At 35.4% G+C, this 18455-nt stretch overlaps 1 protein-coding gene across 16 annotated transcripts in view; it reads left to right on the forward strand.

The window, feature by feature from the left end:
- The window catches only part of FOXP2 (forkhead box P2), a 548304-nt gene that overhangs the window by 376734 nt on the left and 153115 nt on the right, over nt 1-18455 (forward strand). For all 16 annotated transcript variants that reach the window (XM_059171620.1, XM_059171622.1, XM_059171629.1 and 13 more), the window contains one exon: nt 15981-16070. In XM_059171620.1, the coding sequence (XP_059027603.1) occupies nt 15981-16070 (90 nt within the window). The remainder of the gene's footprint in view (nt 1-15980; nt 16071-18455) is intronic.

The following is an 18455-nucleotide window of genomic DNA, read 5'->3' on the forward strand; positions in this document are numbered from 1 at the left end:
TGCAGACTTTGTAATGAATTAGTATTGGACTCAGAAATTGAGTTTCTGCCAGAGGATTCTGGCAGTGAACATTCTCCTATAACAACAGACGAATGATAGCAGTGGAAATGCCAGGGGACCTCACAATAGCATGTCTCAGGATTCAGTGTAATGGCTTAACTTCAACATAAAGATGATCAGAGCAAGCACGGCTTATTGTTCCACTCTGCTGAGTGGCCTGTTAGGTGCCAGTTATGTAAATGAAGATAATTACAAGAGAGTGCCAAAATGTGTCCTCCATGAGAAAGTGTGCAGTTCTTAAATAGATCATTCTGCAATCATAAGAAGCCTTTGCGGGAGGCAACAAAATCCCCCTTCTATGAGAGGCTTAATATCTTTTGAGACATTGGGAGAAGAGTGCCATTTTGAGCAAAGGCCGACTGGGATTTCTCCAAGATTGCAAAGCATCTTCCCCGTGTGACCCGGAGAAATAAAGTTTTAATTTCCAGTTTAACTATCCATCTTTCAATAAGCATTCTTTCATATGCTTCCTTTCTGATTACAAGCCAGATGATTAATTTAAAGAGGAGAAACATTAAATTGGAAAGCATTTTTCTTAAAAATGTATGGTGAAACAGCTATTCCTTTGGGCAGGAAGCTTTATGGGTTAAAAAATGGAAACCACTTTTGAAAGAAACTAGCATACTCTCCGTCACAGGATAAGGTAACTAGATCCTTACCAATCCTATGGGTTATTTGCTTTCTAAAAGTTTTGTCTCTTAACTTACCAAAAAAAAAAAAAAAAAAAGCTTCTGGAATACAATGACATTACCTTTTTATGATTCAAAATATAATCCTCCTTCCTAATTATGAGCCCCATGGAATTCACCCTATGTAGAATTTTTATATTTTTTAATGAAGAGTCCTTCCTCACACTGTTATCATGTGCCATACCATGGATAATTAGTTTTAAAGTCTTAACACGACCAACAAAGTTTAGTGACCTCTGTCATGATGCAACATTAAAAAAAAAAAAAGGCTACAAACAACACCATTTGGTAATTGTTTCCTTGTTAGTAATTAAATTGCAAACTCTGAGAGGACAGGAACGTGGCCTGTCTTGTCCACATTTACATCTCTGGTATCTAACTAACGAAGAGTAAGGGCTATAAAAATGTTAGTTGAAATGCAACATGATTCAGCCATTAAAAATTAAAAAAAAAAAAAAGAAAATCCTCCTGCCATTTTCAGCAACGTGGTTGAACGTTGAGATTATACTAAGTGGAGTAAGTCAAGAACTCACTTATATGTGGAATCTAAAAAAAATTGAAACAACCAAACTCAAAAAAGGAGATCAGATTACCAGCGGCCAGGGGTGGAAGGATTGGATGAAGGTGATCAAAAAGTTCAAACTTTCAGTTTGAAAGTTGTGAAGAGAGTAAATCTTAAGTGTTCTCATCGGAAGGAGAAAAACTGTTTCCTTTTTGTTTTTTTTTTTTTTTATCTCTGTGAAGTGATAGATGTTAACTAAACTAATCGTGATAATCATATATACAGTATATATGATTCAAGTCATTATGCTATACAGCTTAAACTGATACAGTGCTGTATGTCCATTGTATCTTAAAAAACTGGGGAAAATATCAGTTGAATGAGTGAGATATCAGCTACAAGGGCTCATCCAATCCACTAATTTTAAGTGAGAATACAAAAATACCTACATTTTGTAGTTGTATGTTTTTTAAAAATATTGATTTCTAATAAGGGAAGAAAATCAAATTGAAATAAAATAGTTTTGCCTGTTTCTAAAAAAGATTAAACGGGAGTGATATTGCACAGTATTTTTGAGTCTTGTGGAATAGGCAGTCTCATCCACTGGTGGGATTGCAAATGGATACAGGCATTCTGGGGAAGCATTATGGTAAGGTGTGCCAAAATGCAATATCTGAAGATGGCTTGACCACAAAATTAAACTTTTGAAAGAATTGCAAGGCAGAATTACAAAGAGGTTCATTGCAGTGTTACTGATAATTGCAAAAACTAAAAAAGTGTAAATATCTATTGGAAGGGAATTGCGCTAAATGAAGAAGAGGTTTTTAAGAATTGAAGCTAGTATGTGCTTTGGTGAATTTGAATTTTTCTCATTTTTAATTCAAAACAACTATATTGCCTTTGCCTAAATAAGTTATTTTTTCACATATAGTATGTCTTTAGGTGTATATAGGTATTAGTAAATATTAAAAATGTCTTAATAAAACTAATTTTGTATGTAACTGAATCTGGAAAAGTTTGAAAAATATTTCTATTTTTAGTAAACAAATTCTTAAACTGAATAATGACAATATCCACACGTTGAATTATTTTTCTAGGCCAATGCCTAAAATAATTGAAAGATTCTAACTGAAGAAAATGAGGCAAAGCTTTTCTGACAATCCGTAGTAATTTTTGGATTGTGACTATTTAAAATAAATTAATGAAAGAGATAATACACTGTAGAAAAGCCATGAATAAAAATTTTAATATGACTCAATAAAGGGAAAGATATCTTATTTATGTTAATTTCTGTGTCATGGTAGATCACCAGTGTATCCTCCAGAGTCATCGGTGTAAAGGTCAAAGAGCACTTAGCATGTGCAAGTGGGCACAGTGACTATTCCTAGAGGAAATGCTATGTTTCCTCTGGTAGCGTACAAGTTACATCTCAAATATCTGGAACCAGCTAAACTCTCGGTATGTTTTACAAGTTGAGAAATGTCTAAAAAGAAACAATTTTCAATAAGTATCTTTTGGGTCCATAAGTGCAGGCTTACTGTGTTGCACATTCTTGGGGACATAGAGATTCTTTAGAAACAAGTATAGTCCTTAAGGAGCTTATAGTGCTAGACACTAAGGGTAAATGAGCATACCCACCTAACAAGTAGAAGTATCAGATGACTTGAGTTTTATTAAATAAAAATGTCACTTGTGCTAATGCAAGATGTACAGACTTACTCCCGGGAGTTGGATTTTATGTATATCTTCAAAAAGTGGGCCTCCCCAGGTTGGGCTGGGGAGATACTCCTCAAGAGGCTCACCATCAGGGGCACATGGTTGGCTCAGTCAGTTAAGCGTTAGACTTGATTTTCGCTCAGCATGGAGTCTGCTTTTCTCTCTCTCTCCCTCTGCCCCTCCCCCAGTGTGCACTCGAAATAAATAAATAAATAAATAAAATCTTAAAAAAAAAAAAAAGAGAGAGAGAGAGAGAGAGAGAGGCTCATTCTCAAGCTTGACTAGGTGACTCTGAAGCCCAGGAGCCTTTAAGGGGCCCCTCTGGCATCCCCCTGGTGCCTCAGCTTGTGGCTGAGCCTCTCCCGGCAGCCCCCACGCAGCTTTTTAATCACCCCAGAGTCCTCCCCCAAGTCATGGACCGGATGGAAACAATAAAGCATTTTGTAGCAGAAGGAAATAAATAAGTGGGCCATGGACCACCAGTTGCTAGAACTGACAAGGAAGGGAGAAACTTTTTTTTTAGTTTCTTTCTAGTCTTAGGTCTCATGGTGGTAAAGGAAATAAGCTAAATAAAGAGTGAAAAATGAAATAGTACAGGGATAGTCGCCTCTAGGAACTTCGTTTCTTATCAAGACATTTCCCAAAAACAAAAATCCTTTCTGGGCCCTCCTACTTCTTAAACTGTTGATTCCTCCCCAGGGACACTGTTTTCTGAGGGGCCATTTATAAATCTTTATTTATTACATATTTTCTAAGAGTCATATTATAGAGAAATATAAGGAATGATTTTTAAAGATTTTTATTTATTTGACAGATCCCAAGTAGGCAGAGAGGCAGGCAGAGGGGGGGGGTTGCGGGGGAAGCAGGCTCCCTGCTGAGAAGAGAGCCTGATGCGGGGCTCGATCCCAGGAACCCTGAGATCATGACCTGAGCCGAAAGCAGAGGCTTTAACCACTGAGCCACCCAGGTGCCCCAGGGGATGATTTTTAAATCAGAAAAATATTTTAACCTTTTTGATAGAGTTACATTTTAAAAACTCAGAGCTTAAGAAGATTTTTAGGGCAAAAGCCCAGAAGACTTCATAAAAATTACTTAGAAGCATAGCTCTTGATGTATTAAGGTGATGCTTATTACCACCATTAGTTTACATTTTATTTTATTCAAAAGTACACTTGGTTGTACCTTATACGTAATTGCCACAATCTGCCACTTCATATGCTGGAGATAACCTGACCTGGACTCTGATAGCTGGACCACAAAATGTAAACGCCCTGGGTTGCTCTCTCAGGGGAGTTTGTCCAAGATCTCTAAAATCTAATCTTTGGGAATTTGCTTCAAACTATATTACACAGACATACGTGTGCTTCATAATTTACACTCTGAATAAGATAGTCTAAAAACAAAGTTCTGTGATCTTACTATAAATGTATTACTTCTACTCATTTGGTATGTTTTGAGTAATGCAGTGCCGAATCGGCAATTGTTTATCAATTTTCTTCTGAGTTTTGTGGTTTTTTCTTAGATTGCCCTGAACTAGTAAATTATAAACTGTTTGGAAAGAAGGAAGGTATTCAAAGCTCATCACTGACGGGCATGAGGTCATTTAGAAACCCGGAAGAGCGCTGGGTTTAGAATTTGGAATTTCTGAGGCCTCTTTGGCTACTCTGCCATTTTGTTTCTAAGAACACTCTAATTTTAGCTTTAAGGGCTTTCCTTTAGTGGTTCTCAGTCCACTGTGTCTGCACCTGAACTAATCCAGGCCTCTCCCTTCTCAGATGGTTTTGTTCTCACTATCTCCTCCTCCTCTGGGACTGGCCTAGTTAGCTTCTGGGTTAAGTAGGCAGAGCCTCTCTGCCTCAAGGCTCTTTCCTTCAGATCGGCTCTAGCATTTCCTTCCCTCTGTGCCAAGCAGGGTCATAATCTTTGCCTCAGGGTTCCTGACTACTGAGCCTCATCCTTGCTGAAGGGAGGGTGAATAGAGAGCCCGAGTTTTGCATTTTTCTCATCTGTGTCTCAATTACAGGAGGGTAGAATAGGAACTCTAAAAGCAACTTCCCCTCTGCTTTTCTTGGTCTGGCTTGTCCAAAAACTGATGCACTTACTTTTCCTTTGGAGTGGCCTACCCCCTCCTTTCACTATGCATTTGTGGCCATGTGAACATTCCTTCTCACAGGAAAGCAGCCCAAACCCCCTAGTCACTCCCTGACTCACATATAAAATATGGCTAAGATGACATCATTTACTCACTAGGACTGAAAAAAGATTTCCACTGTTGAAATGAATAGAATTTACCTTTAGGGGCGCCTAGGTGACTCAGTCAAGCATCGAACTCTTGATTTCAGCTCAGGTTATGATCTCACGGTTGTGAGATAGAGTCCCACACCCAGCATGGAGACTGCTTAAGAGTGCTTTTAACATTCTCTGTCTCCCACTACCTCTGCCTGCCCCCGCCCCAACACTCCCACACATACTTACTCTCTCTCTCTCCAAAAAAAAAAAAAAAAAAGCTTTAAATTTAAAACACTCCATATTAAAAAAAAACCCATGTCTTGGCAACATATTCTGAAAGACTTTTGTGACTAGAATTGTGAAATTTAACAAGTAAAAATACAAATAACTTCAAATTTAACTGGGCATCCCCTATTTTATCTGGCAATCCTACTTCTAAATCCAACAGAACATAGTACAGATTATTTAACGCCTGTTAGCAGATGTTACTGTTGTGTGTCTGGTTGAGTAGAAGATGGTTATTGAAATGTTTTCACTTTAATACTAGTTTTTTGTTTGTAACCGCTATCATGAATCAAGTGTTTAATAACTTCAAAGACACTGTCTTTTAAGGATAGTGAATTGCCTTTAGTATGTAAGCTTGAATGTCTAGTTCTCCTCATGAAGAATAAGGGGGAAAAAAAACCCAACATGAATAGGATCTTGGAATTCTTTGTTGTTCTAGTTGACCTAACAAGCAATGTTGTTAATGACGCAAATTCATTTTGTCCTCCTTACACTTTTTTTTTTTACTTATATCTGTTTTGTCAAACAAAAGTCTCTTTAATGATACACTCTTCCTCACTACCCCTTGTGGAAAGGCCGTTAGCTTCAAAGGTAGCCAGATGGTCATTCAGATCTCTGACACCATTTCAAGAGTACGTGAACCAGTTTGAACATATAACCTAACTACTCTGAGCTGCAGTTCACACTTTTGTAAGGAAGGAGGTTGTTTTGAGGATGAAATGAGATAGTATGTGCAAGGATTTAGAATGATAGCTGGCAGATAATGAGCACTGACCAAGCATTAAATTCTGTTTTCCCTTTTTGTCTTTGCTGAACCCCCATAGCCATTTTATTGTACCCTTTAACGGCATGCAGCACATTTCTGCATTGCAGTGTGGTTATATTGAATATATTTTTATCTTTCCTGCCATTTTAAAAGATCCTTGAGGCCAGGTGATCCCATAGCAGTGGTGAAGTGGATCTGGGAGAGGGGAGGGGTGTAGCTCACCAGCTTATCTGCAAAGATAAAAATCCTTTCAGCCTCAGCAGAGGTTAAAATACAACTTTGCAAAATATGATAGAGCATGGAACTGTTAAGATATTTTTCCTACCCAGTGGGATATTTTTCTACTGAATAGGAGAACTAAATATTGAGGTAAACTTTCAGGAATTACTATATGCCAGGCCTGTTGGTTAAAATGCACGTACCTACTGAGCAATCTTTATGAAACGAAAAATCAGTAGGCAGCCTCCACTGACCAGTAAATACACATTGAAGAACTAATCTCCACCGGAGGAATTACATAATTTCAAAAGTCTTCACTTGAAATAATATTACTTTAATTTTTAAAATACCTTCAAATGCATTATCTTCTCTGATTTCACAAATCACCTATGGGCAAAAGTCAATATTAGTAATTGCATCTAATAGACAAGAAAATGAATGCCCAGTGTGATTAGGTAGTCCAAGTTTATCAACTAATAAAAGGCCAAAGAATGTCTTCTGAAATCTAGTCAATACCATGACATCATATTTCTCTCCCAGTTGCAAAGAGAAACTTTTCAATAGTCCATGGTCCCAGTGGTATCAGCATCACAGATGTATTTTATTTTGCTGTCTTTTTAAAAACTAAAGACAACCAGTCCTCAGAATGCGCAGTAACATAGCACATATTGTAAGTGACTCTTCAGCTTCTACTTGATATAATTGGAGGTGCCAGGCCCCGTGGCCACGTTAAAAGTATAAAAAGACTCCGAGTAGTGATGATCCCAAATTAGAGCAGTGGAAAAGTAAGTAGTTCTTTATTTAGTTATGGAGGCAACATTTCAGAAGACCTCCGTATATCTGTTATGTCATCAGTGTCTGTGGAAGTACATTTCTTTCTCTAACAACATTTTAAATGCCAGTTTTTACTCTACCAGCTGTATTTTTCTCACAGCGATGGGAGAGAACAGAGCTTTCTCAGTTTTGTTTCCTCAGCAATTCCAGTCTCTCTCCTTCTCAGTACATAACTGCCCTTTCTTATTGTCTGAATTAATTGAGACTATTCAGCGTGAACTCTTTTCTCTTCCTACCTGTGCCTGGCAAAGTCACCTGCCCTCTCTGCTCTTCAGCTTGTCTCAGAGGAGGATGTGTTCCTTCTCCCCACGGGGCTGTCACCTGCTCCTGCTCCTTGGTTTGCCCCTTGACAGCCCCTCCAGTGACGTGCTCAGTTCTCTTCTTACAGCTTCTGTTTCTCTCTCGTAGCTTATTAGCAAACTGTCTTTAAAACACACAAACACGCACAACCTCGCAAACTATAGGGTTCGCTTTTATTTTGGTCTTTGCAGAACTTATCAAAAGAATTGTTTGCACTCATGGGCGTGTTTTCCCGTCTAATTCCCTGCAGCCTAATTTATACTTCAGTATCCTATGGGAACTGCTGTCCTATAGGTCACATGCAAATTATCAGATCAACAAGATCTTTCATTAATCCTTAGCATCTGAGTTTTGGGGTTTGAGAACCATTCAGCTTCTCCCTTCATAATTCTTTTTTGAGTTTTGTTTTTGTTTTTGCTTTTTTGTTTTTGTTTTTACTATTTTCTATTTTTCCCAGCTTTATTGAGATATAATTAACATAATAATTCTTTTGTTTAAATATATAAGTTTTAATGAGGTGTAATTTACATACTGTAATTTACATACAGTATCTGATTCCTAAATATTTTCACACCCCCCTAAAAAGAAACCCCTTACTCATTAGCGGTCAATGTGCTTTATCTCCTCCCTCTAGCTTCTGGCAGCCGCTCATCAATTTTGTCTCTACGGTGTTGCCTTTTCTGACCGTTTCATATAAGTGATTCGTGCAATGTGTGCTTTGTAACTGACTTCTTTCACTTAGCATAATGTTCTCAAGGTTCATCCATGTTATGGAATCTGTCAGTACTTCACTCCATTTTATGGCTGAGTAATAGTCGATAATACGGATAGACCACAGTTTCTTTATCCATTCATCAGTTGATGGACATGTGGGCTATTTCCATCCGTTGGTTATTAAGAGTAAAGCTGCTATGAACATTCATGTTCAACCGTTTATGTGGACATATGTCTTCATTTCTCTTGGGTATATACCTAGGAGTGGAATCTCTGAGTCACATGGTTATTCCATGTTCAACGTTTTCTAGAAGACTTTCCACTTCTGTTGCTGTGCATTATTTTCCTTTATGCTTTCTCACCTCTAAACAAAATGTAGATGTTCTCCAAGTCTAGATCCTCTCCCTCTTTTTACTCTTCACCAGCAATCTAATACTTCCCTTTGTCCTAAATGCTGTCTAATCTCTTACTTTGGGGTATCTGTTTGCAGCCCAGTCACTCTGAACCTAGAGCTCTGTGTTATTGGTATATACTAAAGAAATCTTCCGGTTATCTTGCCATCAGATAAACAGCATCATCTTTTCTCTAAAGCCTGTGTTTTTTAATCTAAGTTCCCCATTTCCAGCAGTGGAATAGCTATTCTCCCAGTTACTCTTGACTTAAAATTTTGAAGTCATCATTTACGCCTTCCCAGAAGCCCTTACTCCATGCCCAGTTACTAAGTCCTGCCATTCCACTTTGACAGGACCTCTTGTGATGCTCAATTTTAATTAAAGAAGTTCTTGTTATCTCACATTTGGACAGTTGCATGTCCCTTTCAGCTGGTCTTTCTGCCTCACACTTTGATCTTTTCCTCATTCTCTCCGTCACTTCTCATCTGTCCTTCACAACAGGACCTCAATATTGTCAGGCTTATCTCATCGTTTGTAGATTTAGCAACATCTGCCTTTACCTTCTAAATAATATGGAGACTTTTTTTCCATTGAGTGTTGAGTTATGTCCATTAATTAGCTCCAACCCACTTTCCCATGATGTGTAACTAGCTCCTAAACTAAGCGCATGCTTTACCCAAGATTACTCTTCAGTGTGTATGATCCCATATATTCTTTGCCTCTACTTGGTGTGGCCATGTTCTCTCACCTTTACAAGATGAACTATTTGTCTGTAAGTTCATCCCAGTTTATATCCCCATAAAATTTATGTGAGCTTCCCAACTGAAAGTAATTTCTTCAACTTATGAACCCCTGAAATGTTTTAAAAACATTTTTATGACCTTTCGACTTTAAACCAAATGTTTCTCATTAGACACAAAATCTTTGAAGGTAAAAACAATGTCGCATCACCTACCTCCTTCCACAAGTGTGTAGTGCTTAGTTCTTTGCTTGGTACATAGAATGAACTTGTAAAAAAAAATTTAATGACAAGTAATTTTTGATATATTTTATTCTTGCAAATACTTTCCTAAATTCTACTTCTTTTGCAATTTTATTATTAAATTGAGGAGGAAATCCAGAATACAGGATTCAAATAATTGTTTACTTTCAGATATTATACTATAACTTAGTAGCATGTATTTTCAGTTAGTATCTAGTGTGCTGGTTGACAGTATAACAATGTAGCAGTAATAGGCCTTCAGTTCATATCCAAACTAAAGATGGTTATTGGCCTCATAATGAGGAAAAAAAGCAACTGTGAGTATGTGAGAAATAAAAACTAAATCCAAAGTATGTTTGGAAAAATAATAAAATATTTTATAGCAGAAAAAAAATAACTGAGAGAATGCCCATAAACCATTGTAGTTCCTGGAACATGTACCATAATAAAGAAATACTGTAAAAATCTCAATTTTAATAAAATTAGTTCCAATTCCTCTTTACCTTTCATACTTGGGACTTTTGAAGTTAGACAGAATTCCTTAATTTGTGAATAGGAATTGCATTTATATTGCTATAGATTATTTTAATATTCTTTATGGGTTCTAGTAGCAATTCATTATTATTAGCAGCAGAATAAGAAAGAAAATAGAAATATGAATACCAGGCTGCTTAGTATTATTTACTGTAGCCTATGGAATGCCAGCTCTAAGGAAGAGAATGTGTTCATCCCATTAAACTGAATATATGATTCTAGACCTAAAAAACAAAACCTGTCTTAGCCATTAGTTACCATTAATTCACAGGCTTATTTTGTGGAAGTGTCTCTGAGCTTATCTGGGAGTCTGGAGCCATCCTGAAAGATACGGAATATTGGGTTTGTATCTGAAACTTGAGAATTTTGTTAGAACTTCTGAGGATGACTTAAGAATCCATTCCATCACTTATTCAGTACCTCTGTTGCCTTCCTTTGAACTTACATCATGAATGCTGAGCCAAACAGCCTGACATTTGGTTGGTAAATAGGATACTTTTAATGAATTACTCACTCTTATCATAGTATCATGAAGTAAAAGATCTTAGCTTCTCCTAGTAGTCCACGCTGTGAACACAATATATCCACACATTTATTCTTTAACTTTATGTAAGATATACTGTGGAACAAAAATAAAAAGAAAAAAGAAAACAATTATTGTAAAAAAAATATTTTTTAGCAATTAGGTTTTTTTCCCAACAAACTTAGTCTAATTATGGATCAGCCGTGATAAAATGAAAGGTCAGTAGCTACAGATGCATAATTTCACTCTGATAGATTGCTGTTTGAAAATAGGATATGACAATTAGATGATTAATTTTCTTCTATTAAATAGCATTATGAGACTTCAGATTACATTTATCAGTATATTCTCTTTAGTGGGAACATAATGCAGAGAAAAGCCAAACAGAATAGGAATTCATATCCTTTGTGGAAGGATCCGAATACACTTTTTATCAACCATACTTGGGAAAATAATTAGACAATGAAATTCTGTTTGAAAACTTATTTTTATGTTCAGTATTCAAAGTAACATGTTAAAGACATTATAAATTAAAGGTTAAAACATGTGAGTATGAGGAGCAAAATTCTGAATGTCCTGCTGGCAATTTTTTTTTTTTTTTTTTTTTTGGTTCTGGTTATCTCAAAGTATAAACCCCTTGTCAGTATAACTAGGGAGTGCCTGTGTAAACATTCTTGTTTTGCCTGTTCCACATAATCGTTTCTTGTATCATATTTCTTCTGACCTCGCTATCTGAAACCAATTACAGGAGATCCATTTGGGCTGCATCTATTTTCATAAGAAGCCTAGGCAGCAGTGTTTTTCTCAGAGATGAATATCAACATCAAATATGCTTCTGAGTGCTTTGTTATTTATGTTTCAGAGAGATTTTGTAGCCTTCAGCTCTCAAGAATGTGTCATGCTGTGCTGTTTATACATTGAAGATATTAATGGGTGTAGATGTCATTTTTCATTTTAATGTCTCAAATGCAACAGGCTGATAGGTTAAGCATTCCTATTTTTATGGGGAGAGATATGAGTGATGTCTGTTTTCTCCCAAAATATACATATATTTACTTTGAAAAAAAGTTATTTATAAACATTTGAATACTGAACATTTTTGGTTTCACTGGGTGTTTCTAAACTATTCTCAAACAATTACCGTCGTGGTGAAAGTTTTCAGTGTTCTTCAAGAAGAAAACAGTATTGATATGACAGATTACAAAGCTTTTTTACTATTAATTCTCATAATGACCTCCTCACTAGAGTTATTCTCTGTGTATGAGAACCATAGGTAGCATAAAGTTACTATGTTGTGGAAGGGTGATAAGAACTTTTGTTTTTCTTGCAGAATTTTAATTTATTTGAAATTAGACAGTAACTATTAGAAATGGTGTTTTGCATAAATATTTTTCAAGTTTTTATTTAAATTTGAGTTAGTTAACATAAAATGTAACACATTTTTTAAAGCAAGATGCACTGAGTTCCCAAAACTTGCACATTCCCATACACTTTTGCAGCCTAATAAAAAGTGTATCTTTAATCTATTAGAAAGATTTTTATTCATCTTTTCAAGATATTTTAATCTGATTCCAATTTTTAAAATGTCCTACCTTAATTTTTTTTTAACTTTACTAAAATTAGATCACTTCATTAAGTAAAGTGCACTCTTAATTCAAAACAAATGTGTTTTTGGAAACTAAATATGGTTTGGCTGCCTTAGAAACCTCTTTCTTGTTGTTCACCAGAATCACACTCAGTCAGTATTAAAGGAGATTTTGTAAACATCTCTTGCCTTTTGTTCCAAGTTTTTTTTTTCCTGTTTTGTTTTGTTTTTGCAGAGTGTGACCATATAAACAGCTCATAGAACTTAATGCCTGGCCCTGGAATTTATCTTGTCTATTTACCAATTGAAGTGGGCAAGTGATTTTCAAATTAATATTTTATGTAATTTGACACCTAACACCTTCTATTGATGAAAGTACCTTTCTCATAATCTTTCATCTTTTGCATCGCTACAATAATAAATTACAAAGATGAACCAAACATCTCTGAGCAATTGTTTATTGAAATTCAGTCCTAAAATGGTATCCAGAATACTGGGGATAAAAAATGCCACGTGATGCCTATAGTGAGAACACAAACTGCCAAAGATTCCTGCCTGAGAGTTTTAAATCATCCTGATCTCATGGAGTTGTTTTTTTGTCTTCCCACCTCTATGTTTACTACTGCAGTCTCCACTGCTACTTAAAGAATGCTGAGATAGGCAAGTGGTCCTTTTTCATAAGAATTTGTATTGAAGGTGATCCTGGACTATTAAATAAAGATTTCTCTAAACGTATATGGAAACCAGGGTACTTTAAAACTTTAACTGGCCATTGGTCATACTCCATTATAATTACTACTCCTTTAGAAACACTGTACATGCATGCTTTTGTCCAGTGAAATTTTTGTGAGCTGCAGATCTAATAGATCTAATTTTCCAGTGTTTATCTATAGCCACTGGGTGTTACATATTCCATTGGATTACTTGTTTAGGTTGAGCCAAATGAACATCATGCAGGGTGATAAAATGAATAGGTCCCTAGGCTTGGGGGACAAGAGCCTGAAATTTTGACCAAACTGTGCTACTGCTTTGGTCTTTAATCAAATTATTATCATATTGCTTCTTCAGTTACTTGTCTATGGGATTTGAAGCCTAGGCTAAACAATCGGTAAGGCTTGTGTCTAGCTCTAGAATTTTCAGTTTGTTTGTGATAACTGATCAGATGATCCGAGTGTTAGAAGAGTTTAGTAGAGTTCCATCAGGTATTGGTAGAGTACATGGCGAAACCCAAGTCAAAGACGGCAGGAACACTTAGCCACAAAAACAATGTACGTTCAGTGGTAGTTGTTCCAGTCAAAAACACTTACAAATTCAAACATAGAAAGATTATATTGTAGTTTTTCCTTTAGGTTTTGATGGATGGATATTCTCTTTGCAGGTGAAAATAATTCATCATGGTGCCATGTGTTTCCTTTACTAGAGTTTTACTCATTGTCATCTAATGGTTTCTTTGATGGGACAGAAACAGTATCGCACTCTGGCCTGGAAGCAGGAGACCTTGAACAAAACACTTGATACTCTAGATCTCATTATTCTCATTTGCTAAACTGAGAGCATCAGAGGAGATGATTTCTAAGAGTGCTTTCAGTTCCAGCCATTCATGATTTCAAGATTCAGAACTGAATCTGAATCTGCTCATTAGAGTCCTTTAAGAATAATAAATGGTTACAGAATTAAATATAAACTAACTAAGGCTCCATGTATACAAAATAAACTAATGAACTCAAAGGGGAAAAAAACAATCTTGTGAAAAAAATTAGGCAAAATTTGAGTGAATTTTGGCATCGAAGGTGAAAATAGATGACTGATTTTTTTTTTAGAGTTTCACATAGACACAACACAGCCTAAGTCACCCTATAGTAATTTCCACTTGAAAAATGTCATTTGGAGTTATTTCATAGGTTGCAAGTAAAAAAGGAGAGCAGTATTATTTAGAATAGTAACTGAAATATTTTAAACTAAGTTTTGCGACACTAAAGTATTTGTGGAATTTTTTATTTGGTCTTCCTTTTTTTTTTTTTTTTTCAAAGTGAACTTTCTAATAAAATTGCCTGTGTTCACTGGAATGTGTCATCCTTAGAAACTCTTAGGTTGTTAATTACTTGAAAAATTGAAAAAAAAAAACAACACAAAAGATTGCTGTGAGTGAGTGTGTCTCCCAGTGTAAGAAGTGTGCTTTACAAACTATGCCAGATCCTGCTCCGGGAAGACAAATCAGTGTTGTTAGGGGATGGTGCTAGTGCCTTCAGTGTGTTTACTCTGGTTTCTATGTCTGCCTGCCTTCTCAGAAAACTTGCTTGGAGCCAGACTGTAGCAGCCCTCTCTCTGTCTTTTCATAATTGATCAGGGGATGACTGCCTTCCCTGAGGGTTAAGACGTGGCAACTTTTTCTGTTTGCGCAGCATCTCAATGCAGTAGTTCAAACATTGTTCACACCAGCTGGCAGTGTAATGCCATATGCACATCTTGTCAAAGCAACTGTTGTCATGGATACTAGAAACTCTCTTAAAAACCAGATCATTGATTCCAATCAAAATTGTTCTTTTTATCAGCTTGGAATCTCAATTATTATAGTAGAATATTGATCTAAGATATTTCTCCCATCGTGAAGAATTTACCTCGTATTCTAAAACACTGAAAAACAGAAGAGGGCAATGATTTATTTTAGTCATATATGCTGAAAAATTTCATCTTTAGTGTTCATTGAACTCAGTTATTGAGAGAAAAAAACAAGTTTGCAAAGTAGAAGCTAACGTTAAAAAGTTTTTTTTCCCTTTAGTTTACACGACTGCTTTTAAAACATCTCAATATGTGTTTTTTATGGCATTCATTTTATATAAGTTTATATAATACACTCATCAAGCTGTCCCTCCTCCTGTAAAAGAAACGCTTACATTAATTTCTTATGTTAAGTTTTATTTTCCTGAATGGGGAAAAAGAAAACATAAAAATAAATGAAAACATCTTCTATTTTGATTGGTATTCTGTCACACATAGAAACAAACCTGATTGGTTGAGTGGTAATTTCTTTGTTCTCTGATTTTGCTAAGAATGCAAATGAAAACCACTCAATTTTATTTGGCATTAAAACTGCACTTTATTTTGTCAAAGGAGAGGTTTCCCCTTGAATTGTAAGTACAAAAAAAAAGTGTTTTTAATCTTTACTGAAAATCCTTATTAATTCACTTTCAAGATAATCTGATGTTGATTTGTCAAATTTAATTACAGCTTCCGGTAACACTTGAAGTCTACTGCTTTTGCTTCAAAATTGTAATATGAAAATGCAAATTGAATGATAATTTAAAAGGGAGTGGGCATTTTAGTTGAACACTCAATGACAAGTTACTTGTGGAAATGAGGTTATTGATGCAGTTTATGATTTTTTCCTCTTTAAGCACTTTAAACAAATTAACTTTATTTCCTGCAGGATTACATGTATCACCATGACTTTAAGTAAAGTTGTATATGTGTGATATGTGGAATTTTTATTTCACATTAGAAGATCCTTGATAATTCTTTCTAGAAAGGAGGATGGGAAAGGGGTTCTCATACATTGAAGCATTTTACTATTAACTAAGCAATAATCAGTTATTGATAATCAATTTACCTGTCAACAAAGTATTTAGATATTGCTCCCTTTTTACTTCTAGGCTCTCCAAGCAGCAAGACAACTTCTCTTACAGCAGCAAACAAGTGGATTGAAATCTCCTAAGAGCAGTGATAAACAGAGACCACTGCAGGTTAGTAAAGCATTCTTGTCCTTGGGATCTTATTTTAAAAGATGCTCATAATGATAACAAATGTGCAGACCCAGTTGTCTATATTCAGAAAATTTTTACATTTGTATGTCAGTAATTTTAATTCAAAGAGAGAGCTCATTTTATCTTCTTGAAAGGAAAACAAAATTTCTATTCCCATAGATTTCAGAAGTCTACAAGGCCACTTATTATAAAAATTATATTAAAAAGCACGTTTGGTAAACGTAGGCTTGAGAGGTTTTGTATAAGACTCACTTGTGGGATTTTAACAGAATTTTATTCACAAACAAGTTAAAGTAAAATGTGAAATTTCTTTAAAAGCAAAGCCATAGTAAGATGGCATGGAAGGAGACAAAGCAATCTTAGACAACCCTCCGCAGTTGTATCCAAGTGACAAATGCAGAAAACCTCCAGAGTTGCCAAAAAAACTATTTGAGTTTGCCAAGGAGTTATTGCTGTTGCTACAGTTATAAAAACACATTCTGGAGTTTGTTGTCCTTATTCACTATGTTTGTCCTGTGAAACTGATAGTATGTATGTCCTTTAAAGTAACTTTTTGTTACGTAATATAACCATTGTTTTATATAATCTTACCCAGAGTACTTAGGACGTTGTTTGGGGGGAAGAAACATTTTTAGTGTGTAATTATTAAATGTTTGGAAGGTAGAATCTGAGGTTACAGAGAACATCTTTCAAAATGTTTATAAGCTCTGTTGAAAGATAAGCAATGTTTTTTCCTGCATCATGTGCTATGTACATGTCTAATAAGGCAAGCTTAGTTTGAAAAAAAGTAAGCATCTTTCTTGTTTCTTTATTTTACCAAAATAATCTTGGATTTTTTTTTTTTTTAATGGCCTAGCTGTCTATTTTCATTTTCAGGTGTACTCCTAGAGGTTAGTAACTAAGTCTTATATAAGATGGCCTCCTAAAGCTTAGTATGTATGACAGAATTACAGGCTACTGATCTACACAATCCAGAAACTACTTATTATGTGAAAACTGGATTAAATTTTTGGTCCCAAGACAAATTTGAGATGAGACTATGTATTCTTGGGTACAAACCCATTTGTGGGAGGTGGGAGGGAAGAAGGAGGACTTGTGGAAAGGGGATGTGTTCCAGTAGTCTAAAGTTCAAACATCTGCCATGGTTGCAAAAGTTGTATTGAAACAGCCTGAGTTTCAGATTCTTTTTTTTTTTTTTTTTTTTAATAAATGTCACACTCTTTTGTTTAAACTAATCAGTAATTTTATGGTGACACACTTTCCTCACCATCATCTCTCCCCAAGTAATGCCAGTGATTGGAGTCTTTCCATTGGAATTGTCTAATTCCAGGACAGCCTCTCCATACATTTGCATGACAGAGAAAAATTTACATAGAAGTCACAGAAGATAGCACATGAAATGTTTCCCTCACTGTGGCTTCAGAGGGAGATTTTGCACTGTTGTTGGGATAGCAAAGGGGGCTTAGATGCTGGCTGCATAAGCCAAAGGTAGGAGTTTATTGTTTCGACTTTTGGAAAAAGTCTACATTCATATTGTCCTACTTCTGTTTTAACATGTCTCTGACAAAGTAGACAAAGTAGTTCTTCCTTCCTCCCCAAAGCTAAGTCCAGTAGAAGTTTCTTTATTGCTGGTTACCAGGGCATCTCTGGAAAGAATGGTTGGGCTTTAGTTTTTCTTTCTTTTTTTGTCTTTTGGGGGGGGGTTGTTATTGTATTGGAGGGCAAGATTTGATACTTTCTTTAACTAAAATATACATACTTTTTCTTAGATAATACATAAAATACATATAATGTAGGAATATTAATGACTTTAAAATCAGAAATTGTTGCTCATGTACCAGATGTTATTCGTATTCTGAAAGGGTGATTGAAAGGAATTTAAATACCTTTTAACAATTTCAGGTGCTAAACATTACTACAAAGACTTTTCTTGTGTCACTTATATTTAGTGTTTTATGATGCATATTAATATTAACATATCACCATTGTATAAATTCTAAAACTATAGCATGTTTTCATTATCTTGTATTTTAATCAGGTCTAATGCCAAAATGTCCTAGGAATGAACAGTTGGTTTTTATGAATGAGAATTTAGAAATACTGAATGAGACTTAGCTGTTTACTAAAGTTTACACTGCTATTAATATAATGTGAGCCTAAAGTTTTAGTATTTCATAGTATTTGATATTTGTTAAGTTTAGCAACTATAAACATTACTGGGACTGTGTTTAAAACCTAATAGCATTTTATACTAGTTTACATATGCTGTTAAATGAGGATATTAGGAAATGCTTATCCTTGCATCCGCAAATGCTATTTAATGTGAGTTGCATGCACTATTACCACTTATGTTAAAAAAACGAG

Source organism: Mustela lutreola, chromosome 4 (genome assembly GCF_030435805.1).
Source record: "Mustela lutreola isolate mMusLut2 chromosome 4, mMusLut2.pri, whole genome shotgun sequence".
In the NCBI taxonomy this organism is placed as follows: domain Eukaryota; kingdom Metazoa; phylum Chordata; class Mammalia; order Carnivora; family Mustelidae; genus Mustela; species Mustela lutreola.